Raw genomic sequence first — 26,310 nt, 5'->3', positions numbered from 1 at the left:
ACTATTTTCAGCACATACATACATATGTATTTTGCACAAATATGGCATAATTAAATATATTGTTCTAAAATTTACATTTTCATCTAGCTCTCTCTTTCTCTCTCTCTCTCTCTGTATATATATATATACATCTCACATATTTCCAAGTGCAATATTTTGGAAGTTTTAAGTAGTCAGATTAGAGCCATGTTTGGTATTGTGACTTTGTTCCTGACCTGGGTAGAGTGCTGGGCTTAGCTGACATATTTTACAATCAAGTGATCACTCCTGACATTATTTGCAGAGTGCTCTTACCAGCAGAGGAGAAAGAGCTACTGTCCCCAAAGACTGGAGCAAACGGCCCTGAGGGAAGTGCAAAATGTCTTTGGAGTGTTATTCTTTTATCTTAAAATTTAGTGCAGATCTTGCATTCAAAGACATCATGGTATATCTGTGTTTGTTTCCTTTTTTTTTTCTTTTTTTTTTTTTTTTTTTACAAGGAGTTTCTCCCAAAAAACTGAGCCTGCAGTAATGGTCACTCCAGGAAGTTATGTCTTGTTTATCCTATGGCTTCAAGTACATTCAGTGTATTGCCAAGTACTGCTCATGTACACCCCAGCTGAGAAATATAGTGTTAGGTTTCCAACAAAAGTACCTAAGGATTTCCCACAGTTCACGTAAGAAGGATGCAAAAGATGTTACTGGAATAATCATAGTCACAGTTAGCCGTAGAGTAAAGGACAGGGCCCAGTATGGTGGCTCACGCCTATAATCCCAGCATTTTGGGAGGCAGAGGCAGGCAGATCTCTTGAGCCCAGGAGTTTGACACCAGCCTATGAGCAACATCTCTATATTGTAGAGACGAGAGTCTCACTACTCTCGTCTCTACAAAAAAATACAAAAATTAGCCAGGTGTGGTGGTGCACCCCGGTGGTCCCAGTTACTTGGGAGGCTGAGGCAGGAGGATGGCTTGAGCCCAGGAGATTGAGGCTACAATGAACCATGATTGCACCACTGCACTCCAGCCTGGGCAAGAGTGAGACCATGTCTAAAAAGAAGAATAAGGGACAGATTTAATAAGGGAATGTTTTAAAAAGAAAGGAGTTAAAATTGAGAGTTATATGCTACAAGAAGAGTGACCGATGAAGAATGTGGGTTTGTGGTTAGAATTGCCTAGGTTTGAAACCTAGCTCTGCTACTTACTGGCCTATAACTTTGAACTAGTTTCTTAACCTTGCTGTGGCTCAGTTTCCCCATAAGTAAAAGGGAAGTAGGAGTGGGTGGTAATAATGGTACCAAATTCATAAGGGTGTCTATGAGGATTAAATGGTAATGTGTATAAACACATTAATATTTAAAGTACTTTTGACACGTAATTGCCTAGTAACTCATAGCTAAAGGTGAAAAACATGGAAGATTCTTCTTTTTGGTTTAGATCACTTTTTAACCTATATGCCTGAAAAAAAGCAGCTTAAAACAGCTCTTCTACCAAGAACAAACTCAGACCATCCATGTTTCTGCCTTGATTCAAGTATAGTGAATACACTTGTCTCATTTTATATTCTAATTACTCACATCAATCCCCGTTATTGCTTCCCACCATTTCCACTTTCTGTGTCCCATTTCTGCCAAGAAAAGCAGAAGTAAGGGAGATGTGAGGGCTTGGGGATTTCTAAAAACTTTTCATAAATCCTCATTGTTATGTTATATTGAATTATAATTATGTTAATGTAATATTTGCCAAATCTTCCCTCTGGGAAAGACAAAGAATTTCCTCCATTAGAGACTAACATTTTAACTTTTTAGAGGACAGGTATTATGGTGTTACATACCTAATATGAGAATTACTCAATTATGAGAGTTCATTAAATATAATTTAATGCAGAAACTCACTTAAAAAAAATTTTTTTTCCCTTATGTTTACTTATCTTCTTGGATATCATTTTTTTTTTTAAACTCCATTTTGCACATGGGGAAACTTAGGCTCTTAATTTGCCTCAAAGGCACAAAGTACATTACTGAGCCTGAACAACTGGGTTTAAACATATGAGGCTGCTATTTTTGTACATCAAAAATGGTAGAATATTGGCAATTTATGTGTTTCTCTAATAAACACAAAGCCTCTTTGTGTGTGTGCATAACATAGATCATGTATGAAGACTGTTTAAATGTAAATGTGTAGTTTAAAGAGTAAATAATAAAACTAATACCTTTGTACCCACCAGTTGGGTTAAGAAGTTCCCTGTATGTCCTGTTGAACCTCTTCTAACCTCGTCTCCTTTTCCCTACTAACTTCTTCTCCAACTCTCCACCCCAGTCAGGTAACATAATCCTGACTTCTGTGTGAATAATTTTCTTGCTTTTCATTGTTTAGGATTGAAAAACTGAGGAGCAAGCTCAACTCTAGCTGTGTGAGGAAGGGGCAAGATTGTCACTATCAGAGAAAGCTCCCTTGAGAAGATAAGCTGAGCAAGGTCTTTGGTTTATGATCTGGCTTTATTCTTTGGGAGCTCCTTCTGGGGAAGTCAGAGCTCAAGGTCAAGTCTTAGGAAACGGAAGGTTTACCACAGTCAGGGCATCTGGCAAAGCTGTAGTTTGGACCAGGTACCCAATAACATGCAACAGAAAATATGGTCAAACAGAACAAGCTGCTGTTTTTCTGCCTCTAAACTCACCATGGCTTTCCCTCAGCTTTAGGAGTAGGTCAAAGCAAATTTTTCTTACATTTTCAATAAACTGCAAATCTTCACTGATTAAGGCACCATGGAATGTCAGGGAGTAAGGAAACTCTGGACTGTGGTTAAAAGAAGCCAAGTACAGGCTCACTAAGGCATTCTGTGCTCCGCTTAAAAGGATGGTGGCCATGCACAGTGGTTCACACCTCTAATACCAGCACTTTGGGAGGCCGAGGCGGGCGGACTGTTTGAGGCCAGGAGTTCAAGACCAATCTAGCAACATGATGAGATTCCCATCTCTACTAAAAATACAAAAAATTAGCTAGGTGTTGTGGTGCACACCTGTAATCCCAGCTACTTGGGGGGCTGAGGCAGGAGAATCGCTTGAGTCCAGGAGGTCTAGGTTGCAATGAGCCCTCATTGTGCCACTTGCACTCCAGCCTAGGCAAGAGAATGAGACCCTGTCTCAAAAAAATAATAAAGGCCAGGCGCGGTGGCTCAAGCCTGTAATCCCAGCACTTTGGGAGGCCGAGGCGGGCGGATCACGAGGTCAGGAGATCGAGACCATCCTGGCTAACCCAGTGAAACCCCGTCTCTACTAAAAAAATACAAAAAAAAAAAAAAAATAGCCGGGTGAGGTGGCGGGCGCCTGTAGTCCCAGCTGCTCGGGAGGCTGAGGCAGGAGAATGGCATGAACCCGGGAGGCGGAGCTTGCAGTGAGCTGAGATCCGGCCACTGCACTCCAGCCTGGGCGACAGAGCGAGACTCCGTCTCAAAAAAATAAATAAATAAAAATAAAAATAATAAAATAAGTGATGGCAGTGGGGATCTTGGCGATGACAGTATGCAATGTGGCTATCTCTTGAGTCACTTTTCAATCTGGATTAATTGTCCTCTGTATCTGATACACAGCAATCATCCTGGGATCTCCCTTCACCATCCTCTGGGGGATTCCCATTACCGCTCTCCTGTATTGGAACTCCAATTTCCTGTCTTCCTCTTTCTTGGATTAGTCTCTTTAGTGAAAAATTCTCCAGGAGCTTCTCAAAGAAGGGTACATGGGAGGTAAAATTTTTGTGAGTTTCCATGTCTGAAAATGTCTTTATATTATTCGTACACATGATGGTATAGCTGAAAAGAGATATCAGATTAGAAATAATAATATTTCAGAATTTTGAAGGCAGTGTTTTATGCTCCTGGTGTTATTCTTGAAGTCTGAAGACATTCTGGCTCTTTTGTATATGATCTGCTTTATTCTCTCTGGAGATTTTTGGAGTCTTCTTTTTGTCTCCAGTGTTTTAAAATTTTGCAGTGCTGTGACTTTGTATGGTCTATTTTCATTCATTGAGTTGAACACACAAACTATTTCATTCTAGAAACTGATATCTTCTTATTTGGGGAAATGTTCGTTGGTTATTTTGTTGATGATTCCTTCCCCTCTGTTTCCTGGTTCTCTCTCTCTAAACTCAAATAATGAATCTTCAGACTTCTATCTCCTACCCCAGCAAAAGCAATATGTAACTGAGGGGGCAAGGGTGTGTGAGTCTAGGAATCTAATGCTTCTTCAGCAGTTTTCCCCAGTTCTCCTTAGTTCAGCCACACACTTCCATTAAGTCTTACTCCTTTACTTCCAGTTCTGGAGTCTTTTGAAAATTGGGTTGGTTTTTAGCTTACCTCTCTTCAGATTTGATTTTGTTGGTCTGTAAAGTCAGTTACTACTTGTTTATCTGCTTTCCAGCTTCCAAAATTTTGTTGCTATTGTCTCCAAAGTCATTGTGGATTTGTCATTTTAGAAGGTCTATATTATAGTTTTTTGTTGTTGTTGTTTGTTTGTTTGTTTGTTTGTTTTTGAGACAGAGCCTTGCTCTGTCGCCCTGGCTGGAGTGCAGTGGCGCGATCTCGGCTCACTGCAAGCTCCGCTTCATGCCATTCTCCCGCCTCAGCCTCTGGAGTAGCTGGGACTACAGGCGCCCGCCACTACACCCGGCTAATTTCTTTTTTTTTTTGTATTTTTAGTAGAGATGGGGTTTCACCGAGTTAGCCAGGATGGTCTCCATCTCCTGACTTCATGATCCGCCCGCCTCAGCCTCCCAAAGTGCTGGGATTACAAGCTTGAGCCACCGCGCCCGGCCTATATTATAGTTTTAATGGAATTTCAAGTGGGATTAAGATGAGATGCTTGTGTTCAGTTTGCCTTAACCTGAAAGTTTATGTTCTACTCTTACCAAGTGTTGACAGAGATTATCACAAAAACCACCCAAATCTGTGATAATGCCAAAAGAAACTCTTTTTTTCTCTGTCTTTTGTTTTATTCTTTCCTTTTCTTTTCTTTATTGCTCTTTGTTTTGGAGGTGGGGAGAAATAGTAAGGATTGGGAGCTCTAAATTCCCTAATCCAGTCCCTATTGTGTAGTAATAGCTAAGATTTATTATTTTCCCATGTGCTTTGTGTCTACATACGTTATCTAAAGTAACCCTCATAATAACCCAATTATTATTTCTAGTTTACCAATGATAAAACAGGCTCAGAGAGGAAATGTAACTTCCCCAAGGTCACACAGTTGGTACATAGTAGAATTAGAATCTGAACCCAGACAGCCTGATGCCAAAGCTTGTGCTCTTAATTATGATTATTGAACTATTAAGTAATACAAGTTGGAAAGGTCTCTATTATGTGTCTATCCAGTTTTATTTATGTATAAGTCCTTCCACTGCAGAGCTTCATAGAGTGCTTAAAACATGAACTGGAGATGTCTAAGGTGTCCCTCCCTCCCTTCCTTCCTCCCTCTTATTATTTTTTCTGCATCCAGTCATCCATTATAAGGTGTCTTTTTATATAGCCAGGTATTTTGTATATTTCGAACAGACAGTACTTTACCAGAAAACGGAATCAATAACCATAGCGTACAATTGTGTGTGGCTTTGTAGCAAAACAAAAGCTGTGTGAATTAGTGCAGCCTTGTCCAGGCTACACAAATTTTCAAGCTTCTGAGCTCCCCACTCATCTTACTCTTTCTCTTCTAGTCATGAAATGGAGCCCTTTTATCCTGACAGTATTCATATACTTTCCCAGAGTGAGCAAATTATTCCCTATATGGACTGGACCTAGAACCCTAGGGGGAATTTTTAATAAACCTTTTGAGAGTGGAAATTTAAATGCATCAAAATAAGTTAGTTTAATCTTCCTGAAATTAGTTTGCAGTCTTCAGAATACCTATCCTTTCTTGCCTCACAGGATAAGGAGGAAACACAGATATCTTACAGAGAAAATAAAAGGACCAAATGCATATAAATGTTTGGAGAAAAGTCACACTATGAGTCAGGTGGCAAATCTGTCTTCTAGACAGCTTTGACTCTTGGCTAACTGGGGAAATCCATCTAGGCCAACAATTTAATAGTTTTCTAAAAGACTGGATGACTGTGTGGGTGCTAATGGCATCAGAGAAGATAGTGGTGAGCAGGAAACATCCCACACTTGACAGGATGTTCCCAAAGCAGGAAGGGATTTCTCTTCCTCTGTAGAACTGTTTCATTAACTAAGGACAAGATGAGATAATTGAAATCTCCCTAAAATACCAAAGACTGACGAAAGCAGGATATAGGACATGGTGGGTCTGATGTAAACCAGTGGGATCATTTATGACATTATAATGAAGTAATAGTATTTTGTATTTATCCATATATCCATTTTTTCCCCCAAGAGATTCAAAGTGCTTTACATAGTGAGTCAGTCATTGAATACTTTTAGATCTGTGTACGAAGAGGTAGAAGTAGGACTCCTGCTCAGTCAGCCTCAGCCTTTCTCCTCTGGATACACCACCAGACTTACAAAGCTTGCAGCTTACATACCGCCCGGTGAAAGTTTCTTTTTCTTATCTTCCATTTCTCTCATTTTCATCAAGTGCTAATCTGTCTGTTGTATGGTATATAGCACTTAAGTAGTTCCAGCAAGACAATATGATTAAGCTTCCTTTAAATAAATCATGATCTCTTTATCTCTCTGCAAGCAGCAACAGCTGTCAAAGGTAGAACTGAGGCCAAGGCAGCACCAATGGAGCAGGCTGCTAGTGAAAATATGACAAGAATATTTGAAACTAGAAGCCTCAAGCCACAGCTTTGTTAGGTTTCCTGAGCTCTCCCCCTTGGTGGCATTTTCAGAGGTACACAGAAAAATGTTGAATATAGCAGTCACTTGAGAAATACAGAGACACTCTATGTCTGGGACAGGGATTCTCATCCCAAAACTTAGCTCAAGAGAAAAACAAGAGGAACGAAGACAAAGAAGGGACTTAAACTGCATATTAGCTAACCTGCAGAGAGTAATAACATAAAAACAAGTAGAAAGCTCCACTGGACTATTGTAAGTTATGAGTTCCCTGTTTTTTTCCACTGTAAATTTTGTGGCGAACACAATGCATCAATTACAGGCATTAATGTTTGTGATCTCCTAAGTTCTAGAACACTGCCTCAGGAGAGTTCATCAATCATTGTCTTTGTCCCTAAAGTGGTCTTGCGTTCTCTCAGTTTGTGGGAAATAATTATCAAAATTAATAAATGCACATGAAAGAATATTTACTTATCTTGCTTTCTCTTGTCTGCTTTTGACTTAACCCCATTATATCCTCAAATCCAGCCGGACTCAAGTAGGAAAATTTCCACCCAGGACAATTAATTCCAGTTCAAGCCCCAAGTTACCATGAGGTTCTTTAGTGAGGTAATCACATAAAAAGTGAAGATGGGCTGGGCATGGTGACTCCTACCTATAATCTCAGCACTTTGGGAAGCAGAGGCAGGAGGATTGCTTGAACCCAGGAATTCAAGACCAGCCTGGGCAACATCATGAGACCCTATCTCTACAAAAAATTAAAAAAAAAAAAAACTAGCCGGCTACAATAGCATACACCTGCAGTCCCACCTACTCAGGAGGCTGAGGTGGGAGGATCGCTGGAGCCTGGGAGATTGAGACCATAATGAACCATGATCATGCCACTGCACTGCAGCCTGGATAACAGAGCAGGATCAAAAAAAAAAAAATGAAGATGAATTATTTCCTGGCTTTTTTGTTGTTGTGGTTCTTAAAGACCAGTGTGATAGTATATTTCCTGGCTTTTGTTTCCCAAACAATTGTAGAACTGGTATTAGAAATCCTTTGTATTAGTACATTATGTGGGTTACCTGTGGTTATTTTAAGAACTTCCATTTTTAATGGAATTTTAAATATCTCAGCTTATAAATAACTAAAGATACTGTCTTAAATATCATATATTTAAAATGAATTTGCTCTCCTTTCATAGTTCAGGTTCTGAACTATAGCTATGTGAATGTGTAAAGAGGAGGCAGGTCAAAGACTAAATCACTTTACATCGTTCCTGGTATGTACACTCACATGGTTTTATCTGAGAAAAGGGGCCGGGAACAGTGGCTCACGCCTGTAATCCCAGCACTTTGGGAGGCCCAGGTGGGCAGATCACTTGAGGCCAGGAGTTCGAGACCAGCCTGGACAACATGGTGAAACCCTGTCTCTATCAAAAATACAAAAAATAGCCGGGCATGGTGGCGCATGCCTGTGGTCCCAGCTACTTGGGAGGCTGAGGCAGGAGAATCACCTGAACCCAGTGAGCCAAGATTGTGTCACTGCACACCAGCCTGGGTGACAGAACGAGACTCAGTCTCAAAAAAAAGAAAAAAAAGAAGAAGAAGATATCTTACACGCCTCAAATGCGTGGTGCTTTGCTCCTCAAACACCCTACGTACTCCCAGTTTGGACTTAGAACAACTGCTGACCATTTTCAGGGAGAACAGTTTCTACTTTAATCAGACTCCCCTTCTACATCAGGTCCTTTAGAGGAAATTATTCCTGAGTTTAGGGATCCGTGAACTTCTTCTGGTTCCTAAAGAGCTATTTATATTGATTCATTTTACACATAGAATAATAACATCAGAAGCTGCCAGGAAATGACACGGATGCATTATCCAAGGAGTGCCAGACTAGCTGAATAGAACTGAGGTCTGCTCCTAACTAAGGCTCAGATAAAGTGGAGCTTCTTCTCACCATCCCGCGACTGATTCATTAAAGGGAGGGAAGTTGAACAGAAGGTAGAGAGGTAGATTGAGGAAGGAAATGTACTTAAGCACTGACACATGGCCTCCCTGAATCACCTTATCAAATAGGCCCCTACTTGTTTCCTAAAGTCATTAAAAGAGGGAGATATTGCCAGAAAGAACTTGCCTTGAGAGCCAGGGGGTTTTGAGATCCTTTTTTTTTTTTTTTTTTTTTTTTTTTTTTTTGGAGATGACCAATCTCCATTTTATTTTCTCTTTTTTTAAAATTTTTTTTTTATTGCCGTAGGTTATTGGGGAAAAGGTGGTGTTTGATTCATGATTAAGTTCTGTAGTGGTGATTTGTGAGATTTTGGTGCACCCATCACCCAAGCAGTATACACTGCACACAATTTGTAGCCTTTTATCCCTCACCCCCTTCCCACTCTTTCCCTCTGAGTCCCCAAAATCCATTTGGTCATTCTTTTGCCTTTGCATTTTCATAGCTTAACTCCCACTTATGAGTGAGAATATTTGATGATTGGTTTTCCATTCCTGAGTTACTTCACTCAGAATAATAGTCTCCAATTTCATCCAGGTTGCTGCAAATGCCATTAATTCATTCCTTTTTATGGCTGAGTAATATTCCATCATATACATATACCACAGTTGTTTTTGTTTTTTTCTTTTTTTTTTTTTTTTTTGAGACGGAGTCTCGCTCTGTCGCCCAGGCTGGAGTGCAGTGGCATGATCTCGGCTCACTGTAAGCTCTGCCTCCCGGGTTCATGCAATTCTCCTGCCTCAGTTCCCAAGTAGCTGGGACTACAGGCGCCCGCCACCACGCCCAGCTAATTTTTTGTATTTTTAGTAGAGACGGGGTTTCACCGTGTTAGCCAGGATGGTCTCGATCTCCTGACCTCATGATCCTCCCACCTCGGCCTCCCAAAGTGCTGGGATTACAGGCATGAGCCACCGCGCTTGGCCTATACCACAGTTTTTTAATCCACTCGTTGATTGGTAGGCATGGAAGTCATTATACGAAAAAGACGCAAGTTTATAGCAGCACAATTCGCAATTGCAAAAACAAAATCCTTTCTTTATATTACCACGTAGGAACTCCTTGACTAAGTCCCTAATTTCTTTTTCCTTTAGCTTCTTTATTCTCTAAACGAGAAAATACTGCCGACTGCCCTCATAAATTGCTATGAGAAATAATAGTAAACTATCAAAGATAATTTCATCTTTACATGCAAAAAAATTGTATGTAAATAATGTTTAATATTTTTGTTAATGATAACTTGATAAATTTTAATAACACTGTAAGGATAGTGGAGGGGTAGGGGAGGCACAGGTGCAGGCAGGAGGGTACCTGAGGAATTCCTACCTTGGACCAGAACACAAAATCTCGGATCCTATACTGATACAAATATAAATTTGGAATAGTAGTTCCAATTACTAATAGTAAATAAATAGGAAGAATGATATTAGATGACTGACATTTCAATTATGTTTCTACCAGAAAGTGCATTTTGGCCAAATATTAACATGAAACCAGAAGTCAATCATGGCCAGGCATGTTATCTCACGCCTGTAATCCCAACATTTTGGGAGGCCGAGGTGGGAGGATTGCTTAAACCCAGGAATTCGAGTCTAGCTTGGGCAACATGGTGAGACCCCATCTCTAAAGAAGAAAAAAATTAGCTGGGTGTAGCGGCACAGGCCTGTGGTACCAGCTACTCAGGATGCTGAAGCAGGAGGATGGCTTGGGCCCAGGACATCAAGGCTGCAGTGAGCCATGTTTGTGCCACTGCTGCACTCCAGCCTGGGTGACAGAGTGAAACCCTGTCTCAAAAACAACAACAACAAAAAAAAAACAAATTAAAAAGAAGGTAGTCATTATCCTCTCTGGCTGTCTTCTTTCATGGTGCAGGCTGGATGCTGAGCCCTGTAAATCTCCCCACTGGGTGAACTGCTGCTGCCTGTAGGTGTGGCTGGTCTCCAACCATGACTGGGCTTTACCCTGTCCAGCTCTCTCTATGTGTCTGCAGTCAGCTCCTGCTCCTAGTCCCCACACCAGCCTATATCTCATCTGCACTGTTGCCCTCAAGCCTCCTACTCCACCCCCTGCACCATCCCTCTGCCAATGACTTACCTCCTGTTGCACATAGAAAATAGAAAATATCAGGATGAATGACTTCACATCTCTACATATACACCACATACACACACCTACACACAAACCACACAATCAGACTTTCCTGTTTTTCGACCTACCCTTATCCTTCCATCTCAGTTGCAAGAGGTGTTCTGTCCACCTGTTCTCTAGATTCTGTCCCCGGCTTTCTTAGGAACCTTGTTTTCTTTTCTGTGCCCATATCTTCAGCCTCTACCTTGCTACTTGCTTTTTCTGATCAAAATATGAATATTCTTAAGTCCCTTGCATCCTTAAAAAAATTGAGAAACTTTCTGCTGGTTGGGTGCAGTGGCTTACACCTGTAATCCCAGTACTTTGGGAGGCCAAGTCAGACAGATTGCTTGAGGTCAGGAGTTCCAGACCAGCCTGGGCAACGTGGTGAAACCCCATCTCTACAAATAATACAAAAATTAGCCAGGTATGGTGGTGTGCACCTATAGTCCCAGCTATTCAGGAGGCAGAGGTGAGAGAATCACTTGAGCCCAGGAGGTTGAGGCTGCAGTTAGCATGATTCATGCCACTGCAGTCCTCCAGCCTGGGTGACGGAATGAGGCAAAAAAAAAAAAAACACACACACACACACACACACACAAACCTTTCTCCCTTCGCAGTGAAGCTTCTGGGAGGTGGGATTTTGAAGAGGCCACAACACTCAGTATCTGAAATGAAGAGCAGAACTGATTGTTTGCTCAGACATAATAGAGCTATACTTGTAGGACAGAGTCTCTCTGGGCAAAACAAACTGCATCCTTATATAGGATTTAGGGAACCAACTGAAATCTCACTCCTGCCTCCTCTGGCATCATCAAAATGACTCCCCGGGTTGCAGGCCACACTTTGGTTCTATCTGACATGGTGTCCCCGTAGCACTGGTACATAGCCGCTCCCTCCTTCTTGAAATGCTCCTTATAGTCTCTTTCTGAGAGACCACTGTCTCCTGGGTTTTCATCTTTTTGGTCATGCTTCAGTCTCTGTTACAAGCTTTTCTTAGTACCCCATCCTTCAAATAATGGTATTCCTCAAGTGTCATCCTCCATTATCTTCCCTCCAGAGTCTTTACCTATCCTGTTACAGCTCATCTACTCTCTGATGGCACCTGCCATTGCATGTTCCCTGACTCCCAAATCTTTATTTGCAGCCCAGATCCCTCTCCTAAGTGGTAGAGAGCCACATAACTGGCTGCCTACTAGATCTCTTCCACCTTGGGATATCAAAAGCTCCTCCTCTCATAGACTCCAGCTGTCCAATCTGTCTTCCTTTGTCCCTCTCTTTATTTCCCATATCCAGTCAGTGACTAAGTCTGCTCAGTTCTGCTTTACTAACTCCCAGAGGGCTCTGTTCTCTTCATCTTTACTGCCGCTTTTCTCATTAGCTCTTGCCTAAATTACTGCAGAACCCTCCTAATTGATCTCCCTTTTGTAGCCCAGCCTTCATGCAGTCCACAATTTTTATCTCTCTAAAATGGAAGTCATGTCACTCTCCTGTTTTGTTTTGTTTGTTTGTTTGTTTGTGATGGAGTTTCGCTCTTGTTGCCCAGGCTGGAGTGCAATGATGCAATCTCAGCTCACCACAACCTCCGCCTCCTGAGTTCAAGCGATTCTCCTGCCTCAGCCTCCTGAGTAGCTGGGATTACAGGTATGTGCCACCACGCCCAGCTAGTTTTTGTATTTTTAGTAGAGATGAGGTTTCTCCATGTTGGTCAGGCAGGTCTTGAACTCCTGACCTCAGGTGATCCGCCCGCCTTGGCCTCCCAAAGTGCTGGGATTACAGGCATGAGCCACCGTGCCCAGCTCACTCTCCTGTTTTAAATCCTTTGATTTTCCCCCATTGCTTTCAGGCAGGAAAACACTTTACAGAACTTATAAGGACCTCTGGGATCTAACCCTTGCATTCATTTCCAGTCTTATTTCTGGCACGTCCCATGTCATCCTCCCACACCTCTGCTTGAGTCACATTTGACACCTTGCAGTTCCTCAAATTCAGCGTGCTAATAAAGAGCCTCCACCTTCAACTTGCTGCTCCTGTCCTTGGAAATTCCCATTCCTTGCTGGGCTAGTTCATCTGAAAACTCAGCTCAGCTGTCACTTCCTCTGTGGTGACTTCCCTGACCACCTTCCTCACCTACAGTCTGATTGAAGTGCCCATCCTTTGTGTTCTGTCTTAGTGCATACATTGTATTTTAATAATTTGACTGCAAAGTCCTTGAGGTTAGAGATAACTGTGTTTGGTTGTTTTTTTGTTTGTTTGAGACAGTCTCGCTTTGTCTCCCAGGCTGGAGTGCAGTGGCGCGATCTCAGCTCACTGCAACCTCTGTCTCCTGGGTTCAAGCAATTCTCCTGCCTCAGCCTCCCAAGTAGCTGGGACTACAAGCATGTGCCACCACGCCCGGCTAATTTTTTTGTATTTTTAGTAGAGACAGGGTTTCACCATGTTGGTCAGGCTGGTCTCGAACTCCTGACCTCAAATGATCCACCCGCCTCGGCCTCCCAAAGTGCTGGGATTACAGGCATGAGCCACCATACCTGGCTGGAATAACTGTTTTTTTATATCTGTATCCCAAGTACCATATGCCTAGTGACTTACAGAGGAGGTTCTTGTTAATCTTTGATAAATGAACTGGCCTTTTCATCAGGACCATAATGTTTTATTTTATTAAGAGATAGGGTCTTGTTGTGTTGCCCAGGCTACACTTGAACTACTGGGCTCAAGCAATCCTCCTACCTCAGCATCCCAAGTAGCTGGGACTACATGCGTATACCACCAAACCTAGCCTCTAGATTCAACTACCAGTTCACAAGAAGCATAGAAGACTGGAGACTATGTTACATGATACCGTAGGGATGCAGTCGGTAAAATCTAAATGGAGGAAATTCTGTATGAACAATCATATGCCTTAAACTATAAGGGAGAAAAGCTAAATGGGGAAAGAGGTTCTACAGAGTCTTAAGAGAGATATCAGGCAATTTCAATGTATGGGAATTTTTTAGATCCTTATTCAAAAAACAATTGTGACTCAGAAATATGAGTCATTTATGTTACATAAATTTTATATTAAATATATTTTACAACAATAAAAGATTTTATCGGGCTGGGCACGGTGGCTCATGCCTATAATCCCAGCACTTTGGGAGGCTGAGGTAGGCAGATCACTTGAAGTCAGGAGCTTGAGACCAGCCTGGCCAACATGGTGAAACCCTGTCTCTTCCAAAAATAGAAAAATTAGCCAGGCATAGTGGTGAGCACCTGTAATCCCAGCTATTTGGGAGGCTGAGGCATGAGAATCACTTGAACCCGGGAGGCGGGGGTTACAGTGAGCCAAGATTGCGACACTGTACTCCAGCCTAGGTGACAGAGTAAGACTCTGTCTCAAAAAAAAAAAAAAAAATTGTGCTTATCTTTTTTTTTTTTGAGACGGAGTCTCGCTCTTTTGCTCAGGCTGGAGTGCAGTGGCACAATCTCAGCTCACTGCAACCTCCATCGCCCAGGTTGAAGCGATTCTCCTACGTCAGCCTCCCAAGTAACTGGGTTTACAGGCACATGCCACCACCCCCAGCTAATTTTTTTGTACTGTTAGTAGAGATGAGGTTTCACCAAGTTGGCCAGGTTCGTCTCAAACTCCTGACCTCAAGTCATCCACTTGCCTTGGCCTCCCAAAGTGCTGGGACTACAGGCATGAGCCAACAAGCCCGGCGTGTGCTTAGGTGTGATCTCGGCTCACTGCAGCCTCCACCTCCTGGGCTTAAGTGATTCTCCTGCCTCAGCCTCCTGAGCATCTGGGATTACAGGCGCCTGCCACCACACCCAAGTAATTTTTGTATTTTTAGTAGCGATGGGGTTTCACCATGTTGGCTAGGCTGGTCTCGAACTCCTGACCTCATGATCCGCCCACCTCGGCCTCCCAAAGTGCTGGGACTATAGGCATGAGCCACTGCAACCTGCCTTGTGCTTATATATATATATATATATATATTTTTTTTTTTTTTTTTTTTTTTTTTTTTTTTTTGAGGCAGAGTCTCGCTCTATCACCCAGGCTGGAGTGCAGTGGCACTATCTCGGCTCACTGCAAGCTCTGCCTCCTGGGTTCACGCCATTCTCCTGCCTCAGCCTCCCAAGTAGCTGGGACTACAGGCACCCACCACCACGCCTGGCTAATTTTTTGTATTTTTAGTAGAGACAGGGTTTCACCGTGTTAGCCAGAATGGTCTCGATCTCGTGACCTCGTGATCCACCCACCTTGGCCTCCCAAAGTGTTGGGATTACAGGCATGAGCCACCGCACCCGGCCCCTGTGCTTATCTTTTAAAGCGTTCTTATATTTAGAAATGCATTCCGGCCGGGCGCGGTGGCTCAAGCCTGTAATCCCAGCACTTTGGGAGGCCGAGACGGGTGGATCACGAGGTCAGGAGATCGAGACTATCCTGGCTAACACGGTGAAACCCCGTCTCTACTAAAAAATACAAAAAACTAGCCGGGCGAGGTGGCGGGCGCCTGTAGTCCCAGCTACTCGGGAGGCTGAGGCAGGAGAATGGCGTGAACCCGGGAGGCGGAGCTTGCAGTGAGCTGAGATCCGGCCACTGCACTCCAGCCTGGGCGACAGAGCGAGACTCCGTCTCAAAAAAAAAAAAAAAAAAAAAGAAATGCATTCCAACATATTTACAGGTGAAATGATATGTCTGGGATTTGTTTCAAAATAATCTGACAGAAGGAAGTGAATGGGTATATAGTAGAAATTAGATTGGCTGTGAGCTGATAATTATTGCAGCTGAGCGATGTGTACATGGCAGTTCATTATGCTATTCTGCCTGTTTTTGTTTATATTTAAAATTTTTATGATAAAATCCTTTTGTGTTTGTTTGTTTTTTGAGACTGAGTCTCGCTCTGTCGCCCAGACTAGAGTGTAGTGGCACCATATCAGCTCACTGCAACCTCCTCCTCCCAGGTTCAAGCAATTCTCCTGCCTCAGCCTCCCAAGTAACTGGGACTACAGGTGCTTGCCACCATACTCAGCTAAGTTTTTTGTATTTTTAGTAGGGACTGGATTCCACCATGTTGGCCAGGCTGGTCTCAAACTCCTGACCTCAAGTGATTTGCCTGCCTTGGCCTCCCAAAGTGCTGGCGTTACAGGCGTTAGCCACCGTGTCTGGACTGATAAAATCTTTTTTTTTTTTTTTTTTTTTTTTTTTTTTTTGAGACGGAGTCTCGCTCTGTCGCCCAGGCTGGAGTGCAGTGGCCAGATCTCAGCTCACTGCAAGCTCCGCCTCCTGGGTTCACGCCATTCTCCTGCCTCAGCCTCCCAAGTAGCTGGGACTACAGGCGCCCGCCACCTCGCCGGGCTAGTTTTTTTTGTATTTTTTAGTAGAGACAGGGTTTCACCGGGTTAGCCAGGATGGTCTCGATCTGCTGACCTTGTGATCCGCTCGTCTCGGCCTCCCAAAGTGCTGGGATTACAGGCTTGAGCCACCGCACCCGGCCAAAATCTTTTATTGTTGTAAAATATATTTAATATAAAATTTACCATTTTAACCATTTTTCAGTATACAGTTCAGTGGCATTAACTACTTCATGTTGTTGTGCAACTATTGCCACCATTCATCTCCAGACTTTTGTCATCTTCCCAAACTGAAACTCTGTATCCCTTAAACAATAGCTCCTCATCCCCCCTCCCTGCTGTCCTGACAACCACCATTCTGTGCTGTGTTTATGAATTTGAACTTTAGGTAACTTATGTAAGTGGAATCATTTGGTATTTGTCCTTTAGTGTCTGGCTTTTTTCACTTAGTTTTCAAGTTCATCCATGTTGTAGCCTGTATTAGAATTTCATTCCTGTTTAAGGCTGAATAATAATCTATTATATGTATATACCACATTTTATCGATCCATTCATCTTTCAGAAATTGACATTTGGGTTGCTTCCAAAACACTTTTTAAGTTCTTTCCTGGAGGTATCCCATAATGAAGGTTCTTATAAATGAGGTATATTGATGATAGTTATCTTGCTGAGGAACAGACATAGAATGTTTAATTTCTGAAGACATCAGATTCCAAAGGCTTTTTCTGAACAGCTACAATCCATACAACCTCAGGAAGTGCCATAGACTGCAGAGGAGGAGGTAAAAAGGTATAAGCACAGGGAAAGGAAGTTAACATTTGCTGTTTAGGATTACTCAGCAAAGCTCTTGCTCTCATTGGCCTCTCTTACCTCCCAGGCAGATTTTCTGTTTCCGGAGCATCCCTACTCAGTTATTTCTAACCCATGTAGCCCTGCCAACTATATTTTTACCCTAAGCTCAGGAACTACTTTTCATCAGTTTTATGCCAAAAGTTAGTGTGTCACATACAAGTAAAAAAAAAAAAAAAAAAAAAAAATCTCATCTCCTCCTACTGGAGATAAGCCAAATTAGGGTAGAAGCCAAACCAGAAAAAGTTTAAACCAAATATGAATCTAAAACGTGTTTGTTTGTTTGTTTGTTTTGTTTGTTTGAGACAGAGTCTCACCATGTTGCTCAGGCTGGTCTCGAACTCCTGGGTTCAAGACATCCTCCCATCTCGGCCTCTCAAAGCACTGGGATTACAGGCATGAGCCACCGCACCTGGCAAAATATGTTTTTATTCTTCTGATTTTTAGAGAATTATCCTTAATCATCTTGAGGAAAAACGATAGACAGAAAATTAAAATTTAACCCCGATAGTAATCAGAATAAAGAAAATACAGTGGCAAAAGGAGACCATATTTCAAGGAAAAATTATTTTGTGAAAAGGAAAGGTGAAATAGTAGGAAATATTGGAAACAGAAACCCCAAATCATAAGAGAGAAAAAAAGAGTTTTAAGATGGTAAGTCTGACTTGAGTAAGCCTCCATCTTCCCATTCCAGAAGTCTGGGGCAAGTGTACTCCTTATCAGTAAGGGAAGGTATCACTAAGGAGGACCAGTGATGTCTTGTGTGGGATAGGGCAAGCAGGGGATGGGGATGGGGCCGAGTGATACCTTATTTTAGGTTAAGCTTGAGGTATTGGTTACTCAGGAGGTATTAGTTCTGGGATCAGTTTGGAATTTTAGATATGCTCTAGAATGAATTGTATATTGTTTATTTTGTTCTGCTATGTGGTCCAGACTCCAGAATTTATCCTTCCACTTTTATCACACAGTTTTGATTACCATAGCTGTATAAGAAGGACTAAAAATGAGGTAAACTGATTTTTGTACTTCATTCTTTCTTTTCAAAATTGTTTGAGCTATTCTACTTCCTTTGTCTTTACTAGCTATAGCCTTCCAATTCATGAACCTGGACGGTGATATTGAGTTCTTCTATATGCTTGCTGATTTTCTGTCTAGTTGTTCTCTCAATTTTTGAGAGAGGAGTATTGAGGTCTCCAACTGTAGTTGTAGAGTTGGCTATTTCTCCTTTTGGTTCTGTCAGCTTTTGCTTTCACATATTTTGCAGCTCTGTTGTTTGGTACATACATTTAAGATTGCTATGTTTTCTTAGATTGACCCTCTTATCATTATATAACGTCTTTTGCGTCTCTGGTAATTTCTTCTGCCCTGAAGTATATCTTATTTAATTTTAATGTAGCCACTCCAGCTTTCCTTTCATTGTTTGCATGCTATATAACTTTTTCCATCCTTCTACTTTCCACCAGTCTATATGTTTATATTTGAGGTGAGTGTTTTTTAGATAGCATATAGTTGGGTCATGTTTTTTAATCCATTCTGCCAGCCTCTGTCTTTTAATTGGTATATATAGACTTTTTATAGCTCATACTGTTATTCATATGTTAGGGCTTACACTTGCCATTTATTTTTGTCTTCTGTGTTTTGTCTGTTTTACTTTTCCTCCCTTCCTATGGACTACTGAACTTTTTTAGAATTCCATTTTTATTTCTGTATAATGGCTTTTTAAAATCTATAGTGTTTTTTTCTGGGTGCTGTAATTCCAGCACTTTGGGAGGCTGAGGCAGGTGAATCATTTGAGGTCAGGAGTTCAAAACCAGCCTGGCCAACATGGTGAAAATCAGTCTTTACTAAAAATACAAAAAAAAATTAGCCAGGCATGGTGCCATGCTCCTGTAATCCCAGCTACTCGGGAGGTTGAGGCAGGAAAATTGCTTGAACCTGGGAGGCGGAAGTTGCAGTGAGCCGAGATCACACTACTGTACTGCAGCGTGGGGGACAGTGAGATTCTGTCTCAAAAAATAAATAAAATAAAATAAAATCTATAGTGTTTTTGAGTGTATCTTTTTGTATAGCATTTTTAGTGGTCACTGTAGGTGTTTGGGGGGTTTTTCGTTTTTTTGTGTGTTTTTTTTTATTTTGGTGGGGGTTTTTTCAGATAGGGCCTCACTCTGTTGCACAGGCTGGAGTGCAGTGGCGCTCTCATAGCTTATTGCAGCGTTGATCTATTGGGCCCAAAGGATCCTCCCAGTTCAGCCTCCAGAGTAGCTGGGACTACAGGCACATACCACCATGCCCAACTAATGTTTTTTATTTTTGGTAGAGAAAAAATCTTGCTTTGTTTCCCAGGCTGGTCTCAAACTCCTGAACTCAAGCTGAGGCAGAAATTAAAGAAAGAAAGAAAAAATAAAATTAAAAAAAAAGAGAAATAAGGTTTCCTATATTAGGCTGACTTGTCCCAGAGGCAGCAACAGGCACAGTCCAGACCCAAGAAAAGTCTTGATAATACTATCTAATGTGCCCTGACGACTCTCCCAGTACTCCCTCAACGTAAGGAAGAGAAAAACAAATTTTCCTTTACCTTATAGTGTGAGTTTATAGACTCCTATTCTCTGTAACTAGTAACTTCAAGTATTCTGCTTTACCTAAACAGTACAGTGAAAGTCATGAGCCATCTGAGCAGGCCTGAGCTACAGCCACCTCGGTGCCATAGTGAATGTCATAGAATAAGCTAGTGCCTTGCTAGGCAAGGCACTAAGGCAAACCTAGATAGCAGCCATCTAGGTTGCATAGCAACAGTCGTGTGTAATCCTGAGTTATACACCTATCACAGTTTGATTAACTCTCTTTGTTCTGCCTCTGTATTTTTGCTTTCACACCACCATAAGTTTGTTTCAGGCTAGCCCACCCCCTTTTTGAAGGGTATGTAAAAGTCAAGTGCTTTCTTTGTTCTTAGCCCAGTTTTTTAGATGTTAAGTCTGCTAGGTCTGAGTGCACTCAATAAAGATCATCCTGCTTTACCCCGAAGTGTCTCTAGTCCTCCTGATTCCCACAACAAAGCAATCCACCCAACTTGGCCTCCCAAAGTGCTGGGTTACAGGTATGAACTACCACACCCAGCCAACTCTACTTGTTTTATACATACACAGACACACACACATACACAGCATCATAGTCTACTGATGTTATTTTTTTTTTTTAACCAAGTTTTCTGAGTAAGACTGCCTCTTTCCTGGTCTTTTGGCTAAAGAGAACAAGCCTTTGTTGGGTTTTTTTTTTTGTCTGCACACATTGGCATTTCTAGGTTGACAGCTTCTTCAGCTCCAATTCTGGGATATATGTGGCAAAAAGAAAACCCAGGGAACTCACCACCATGTCAGTCCTTGTGTGCTGAGTTCTCCAGCCAGTTTGCCATTTTTCCCTCTACCTTTCCAAGTCTTATGTTCATTTTGTATATAATGTCCAAGGTTTTTAGTTGCACTTAGTAGGAGACATAGGGAGAAGTATATCTACTCACTCCATTTTCCCTCCTGGTTTCACTTTTGATCTAACGTAGAATCTTAAGTTGAATTTTTTGTATTTTTTTAAAAACTATTCCAAGTATACCTATGACACTGACTCAGCCCACTGGATCCAGCCTTGTAATTTACCCTAGAAGAAGTGGGTTCATGACTGGACTGTCATGGCGTTTCAGGCCAGGGCTTTTATGCTGCACACTCATCTTTTTCCCCGTGTCTTTCATTTATTCTCCTTGTTTTCATTGTTTTCAGAGAGCTGCTTCTAGTAGAGACTTCTCAGCCACAAGATGGTTCCCCAGAGTAGTTCAAGATAGGCTTTTCTGTTCTTCCCTGGGCCCCAGTCTTTAATGTACTATTAGTAAACTCAAGACCATTTATCTAAACCAGGATACAGCTATGAAGACACAACTGTATTTATCTTTAAGCCATGTTTTCCCATTTGCCTGGAAACTTAAGCAATCAGTATCAGAAATAGTTTTTGTTTGAATTATTTAATAATTGTATTATTATTATTATTATTATTTAGAGACAGGGTCTTGTTGTGTTGCCCAGGCTGGTCTCGAACTCCTGGCCTCAAGCAGTCCTCCTGCCTCAGCCTCCCAAAGTGCTGGGATTACAGGCCTGAGCCACCAGACCCAGCCTATGTCTTTTGAGCTATTTGAATCTATGAATCAAAGTTTACTAGTATAGATGTTTGCTCTTTTATTACTAACCCAACTTTTAAAATAGCTTATAAGATTATGTTTAAACATACATAGAATAGCTTTCTTTGCTGTGTCTACTGAGAGAATGAAGACCATTCTCAGCAATCAGACTGTCTACATTCCAAAAAATGGTGACATTACTGTGAAGGGACACACAGTTATTGTGAAAGGCCCCAGAAGAACCCTGCAGAGGGACTTCAGTCACATCAGTGTAGATTCAATCTTCTTGAAAAGAAAAAAAAGAGGCTCCAGGTTGACAAATGGTGGGGAAACAGAAAGGAACTGGCTGCCGTTCAGACTATTTGTAGTCATGTACAGAACATGATCAAGGGTGTTAACACTGGGCTTCCATTATAAGGTGAGGTCTATGTATGCTTACTTCCCCATCAATGTCATTATCCAGGAGAATGGATCTCTTGTTGAAATCTGAAATTTCTTGGGTGAAAAATATGTCCTCAGAGTTTGGATGAGACCAGGTGTTGCTTGTTCAGTATCTCAAGCCCAGAAAGATGAATTAATCCTTGAAGGTAATGACATTGAGCTTGTTTCCAATTTAGAGGCTTTGATTAAGCAAGCCACAGCAGTTAAAAACAAGGATATAGGAAATTTTTGGATGGTATCTATGTCCCTGAAAAAGGAACCGTTCAGCCGGCTGATGAATAAGATCTAAGAGTAGTCCAGCTTCTGAAATAAGATGCCGGATGATTCCCGAGAGCTATTTGTGATATTTAAATGATGCAAAAGACCTATTGATTTGGAAAGAAAAATAAAATAAAATAAAAAAAAAATAAAAAATAAATAGAACAGAAAGACTGGTAAATAGACATTGTCTTTGGGTAGTGAGCTGTGAGTCATTTGTTCTTTCATTTTTCAAGTTTTCAAATATGAGCTACTTTATGATGGATGAAAATGGATGTTGGGCATATTCTTCAGCTAATCAGAAAATATTTATTAATGAAAAAAATATATTTATGACCCATCCAATATGTGTAGAGCCAGCATATATGTTTTCTTAGTCTTGATAGTTACATAAGAAAATATTGGAGGCTGGGCACAGTGGCTCACGCCTATAATCCCAGCACTTTGGTAGGCCGAGGTGGGTGGATCACCTGAGGTCAGGAGTTTGAGACCAGCCTGGCCACATGGTAAAACTCCGTCTCTACTAAAAATACAAAAATTAGCCAGGTGTGGTGGTGGGTGCCTGTAATCCAAGGTACTCAGGAGACTGAGGCAGGAGAATCACTTGAACCCAGGAGGCGGAGGTTGCAATGAGCTGAGATTGTGCTACTGCACTCCAGCCTGAGCGAGAGAGCAAGACTCTGTCTCAAAATAATTATAATAATATTGGGTACTCCGTTACTAAAGGCAGGGACTATGGCTTAAAATTCTGTAGCTGTGATACCTACCATATGCCTTACACATAGAGAGGTCTAGGAAATAACTGCCTGAGCACAGAAACCATTGTTCCTAGCTTTGAAGGAAAGAACTGTATTTTACTAGTTGTAAATCTTTGGGTTTGGTGTCCTCAAGGTTGAGTGTTTCAAGGTTGAGTGTTTCAAGTGTTTTAAGGTTGAGCTAACACTCAAGCAGGTTTAGCTCAACCTGCAAGTTGAGCTAAACTTGAATCTGAAGTGGGCAAGTTGTGTCCATTCTTTTTTTTTTTTTTTTTTTTTTTTTGAGATGGAGTCTCGCTGTGTCACCCAGGCTGGAGTACAGTGGCCGGATCTCAGCTCACCGCAAGCCCCACCTCCCGGGTTTACGCCATTCTCCTGCCTCAGCCTCCCGAGTAGCTGGGACTACAGGCGCCCGCCACCTCGCCCGGCTAGTTTTTTGTATTTTTTAGTAGAGACGGGGTTTCACCGTGTTAGCCAGGATGGTCTCGATCTCCTGACCTCGTGATCCGCCCGTCTCGGCCTCCCAAAGTGCTGGGATTACAGGCTTGAGCCACCGCGCCCGGCCTCATTCTTTTTTTTTTAAGAGATGGTGTCTCACTCTGTTGCCAAGGAGTGCAGTGGTACAATTGTAGCTCACTGTAGCCTTGAACTCCTTCAAGCAATCCTCCTGCCTCAGCCTCTCATGTAGCCAGTACCACAGGTGCATGCCACCATGCCTGGCTAATTTTTATTTTATTTATTCATTCATTCATTCATTCATTCATTCATTCATTTGTTTGAGATGGAGTCTTGCTCTGTCACCCAGGCTGGAGTGCAGTGGTGCAATCTCAGCTCACGGCAACCTCCACCTCACGGGTTCAAGCAATTCTCCTGCCTCAGCCTCTGCAGTAGCTGGGATTACAGACATGCATCACCATGCCCAGCTAATTTTTGTATTTGTAGTAGAGGTGGAGCCATGTTGGCCAGGCTGGTCTTAAACTCCTGACCTCAAGTGGTCCGCCCGCCTCGGCCTCCCAAAATGCTGGGATTACAGGTGAGAGCCACGGTGCCTGGCCTAATTTTTTTTTTTTTTAAATAGAGACAAGGTCTTGCTGTGTTGACTAGGCTGGTCTAAAACTTCTTACCTCAAGCAGCCCTCCAGTCTCATCCTCCCACAGTGCTGAGATTACAGATGTGAGCTACCATACCCAGCCCATTCTATGTCTTAATTATAGAACTAATAATTAGGGATTAAAAAGCCAACTACTCCTTACTGAAATAAGATTAGCAATGGAGTGGACAAAAATTCAGTATCGGTCCAAAGCAATAAACAGTAATATTTTTAAAATTCAGCTGGCCAAGCACAGTGGCTCACGCCTGTAATCCCAACACTTTGGGAGGCCAAGGCAGGTGGATCACGAGGTCAGGAGTTCCAGACCAGCCTGGCCAATATGGTGAAACCCCATCTCTACTAAAAATACAAAAATTAGCCAGGCATGATGGCGCATGCCTGTAGTCCCAGCTACTCTGGAAGCTGAGGCAGAAGAACCCGGGAGGCGGAGGTTGCAGTGAAGTGAGATTGCGCCACTGCACTCCAGCCTGGGCGACAGAGCGAGACTTCGTCTCAAAAATTAAAAAATAAATAAATAAAAAATAAAAAAATTCAGCCCTTGCTAATTCATTATTAGATCATCAGAGTCTACATGTATATTGGATATAACAGGTACTAATGTAATATTTGATAACTGATTAAATAAATGAATTAATTTTATTTATTATAAGGCTTTAAATAATGTCCTGAAAATCTACAGAGGAGGAACTTATGAGTAAAGAGAAGCTAGAGTAAAATAAATACCTCTTCCAACCAAGACCCAAGAAAATTAAGGATTTCTGCAAGACCTTTCAACTTGTGGTTTTTGTGGGCCCAGCAATTCTTATAAATTAAAGATCTTTTATATTTCTGATATATGATTATATAATACAAGTTACAGTTTTTTCAGCTTTTGTTTTACTTAGTAATATCCATTTATAGCTTAGTTTAATAGGTGGTACATAAAAGTAATTTATGTACTTTTCCTTATGAAAAATTGAGTATAGGCAAGCTCACCAAAGTACTAGATTTCTAAAAACCCAAGTCTAGACCTTTGAGGAGTTCATGTGCACACAATGAAGTGGAGGCCAATGGGAAGTAGAGAGAATGGGGATAAAGTAACTGACTGGAAAGTAGGCTACAGGGTAGAAATCGACAGATCTTTTGTAGAAAAGGGAATTTCAATGAAAGGAGGCAGTATTAGCAATCAAGTCATAACATAGAAAAGTCACTGTCTAGTCTAATCATTTACAAACTTAAAAAGAAGTAGAAGCCTTTATTCAAATCAAAACTTATGCAGAATACCAATGTGATAAATATATAAAGGTTGAGCTGTTTGGGTTGAAACAAGGTTTGAAATGTATAGGAAATGAAATCCTAGGAAACAAAATCCCATCCCTCTTGAGCCTCTCTATCTCTATCCTAGTGGGCCCTAAAGAGCACAGTTTAAAACAACTGAACTAGGCTGGGTGCAGTGGCTCACACTTGTAATCCCAGTGCTTTGGGAGGCCAACGCAGGAGAATTTATTGAGGCCAGAAGTTCAAGACCAGCCTGGGCAGCATAGTGAGATCCCATCTGTACCAAAAAAAAAAAAATTAGGCTGATTAGGCTGGGCATGGTGGCTCACGGCTGTAATCCCATCTCTTTGGGAGGCTCAGGCGGGTGGATCACCTGAGGTCAGGAGTTCGAGACCAGCCTCACCAACATTGTGAAACCCCGTCTCTACTAAAAATACAAAATTAGCTGGCCGTGGTGGTGCATGCCTGTAATCCCAGCTACTTGGGAGGCTGAGGCAGGAAAATCGCTTGAACCCGGGAGGCAGAGGCTGCAGTGAGCTGAGATCACGCCATTGTACTCCAGCCTGGGCAACAAAAGTGAAACTCTGTCTCAGAGAAAAAAAAAAAAAAAGCCAGACGTGATGGCTCACATCTGTGGTCCCAACTACTCAGGAGACTGAAGTGGGAAGATTGCTTGAGCCCAGGAATTCAAGGCTGCAATGAGCTGTGATTGCACCTGTGCACTTCAGTCTGGACAACAGAGTGAGACCCTGTCACACACATACACAAAAAAGAAAAACCTCTCTGCAATGTAGCCTGACCAATAGGTAGATGTTAGACATTAATGTGTAATAGGGAAGCATTTTCCTCAGGCTTTCAAAGATGGGAAATTATTATGGATTGTTTTCTTACCCCTTACCAGAAAATAGTGCTTTACCATTGAGGTGACCTGCTGGAAAAAATCACTCCACTAATTTGAGAGTCTTCACTTGACCTTTTGGGGTTCTGGCTTTGTGTTTTTTAGCTCTTGAATGTCGTCTCTCAACTAGCCAAACAGAATCTGCGACTGCTGGTCCTAGGCCGAAAGCACATGTTAAGACAGAGTTTCCAGTGGAGAAAGGATGAGATGGCAGAGGTGCAAAAGCAAGCCAGCTGTTTTTTTGCTGATAACATGTAAGTGTTGGGGGTAATAGGTGAATTATACAGTGCTCCAGACATCTGCTTATTAGTTACCTACTTTAAAACCTATTTTTTAAATGCATGTATATATGTATACTCACCCTCATTTAA

The 26,310-nt window shown here is 41.8% G+C and overlaps 1 protein-coding gene and 1 pseudogene across 5 annotated transcripts in view; both read left to right on the top strand.

Annotated features, from left to right (window-relative positions):
* PROR (protein only RNase P catalytic subunit) overlaps positions 1 to 26,310 on the top strand; it is a 184,804-nt gene that overhangs the window by 115,635 nt on the left and 42,859 nt on the right. For all 5 annotated transcript variants that reach the window (XR_011625959.1, XM_011734893.3, XM_011734892.3 and 2 more), the window contains one exon: positions 26,045 to 26,193. Coding sequence is in view for 4 of the 5 variants with exons in the window: in XM_011734893.3 (XP_011733195.2) it covers positions 26,045 to 26,193 (149 nt within the window). In the remaining variant the exon portion in view is untranslated. The remainder of the gene's footprint in view (positions 1 to 26,044; positions 26,194 to 26,310) is intronic.
* On the top strand, positions 18,078 to 26,038 carry LOC139364314 (large ribosomal subunit protein uL6 pseudogene; annotated as a pseudogene).

The sequence above is a fragment of the Macaca nemestrina genome, chromosome 7, assembly GCF_043159975.1.
Source record: "Macaca nemestrina isolate mMacNem1 chromosome 7, mMacNem.hap1, whole genome shotgun sequence".
NCBI lineage: Eukaryota > Metazoa > Chordata > Mammalia > Primates > Cercopithecidae > Macaca > Macaca nemestrina.
The sequence above is the reverse complement of the archived record's forward strand: the minus strand, read 5'-3'. Positions and strand labels throughout refer to the sequence as shown.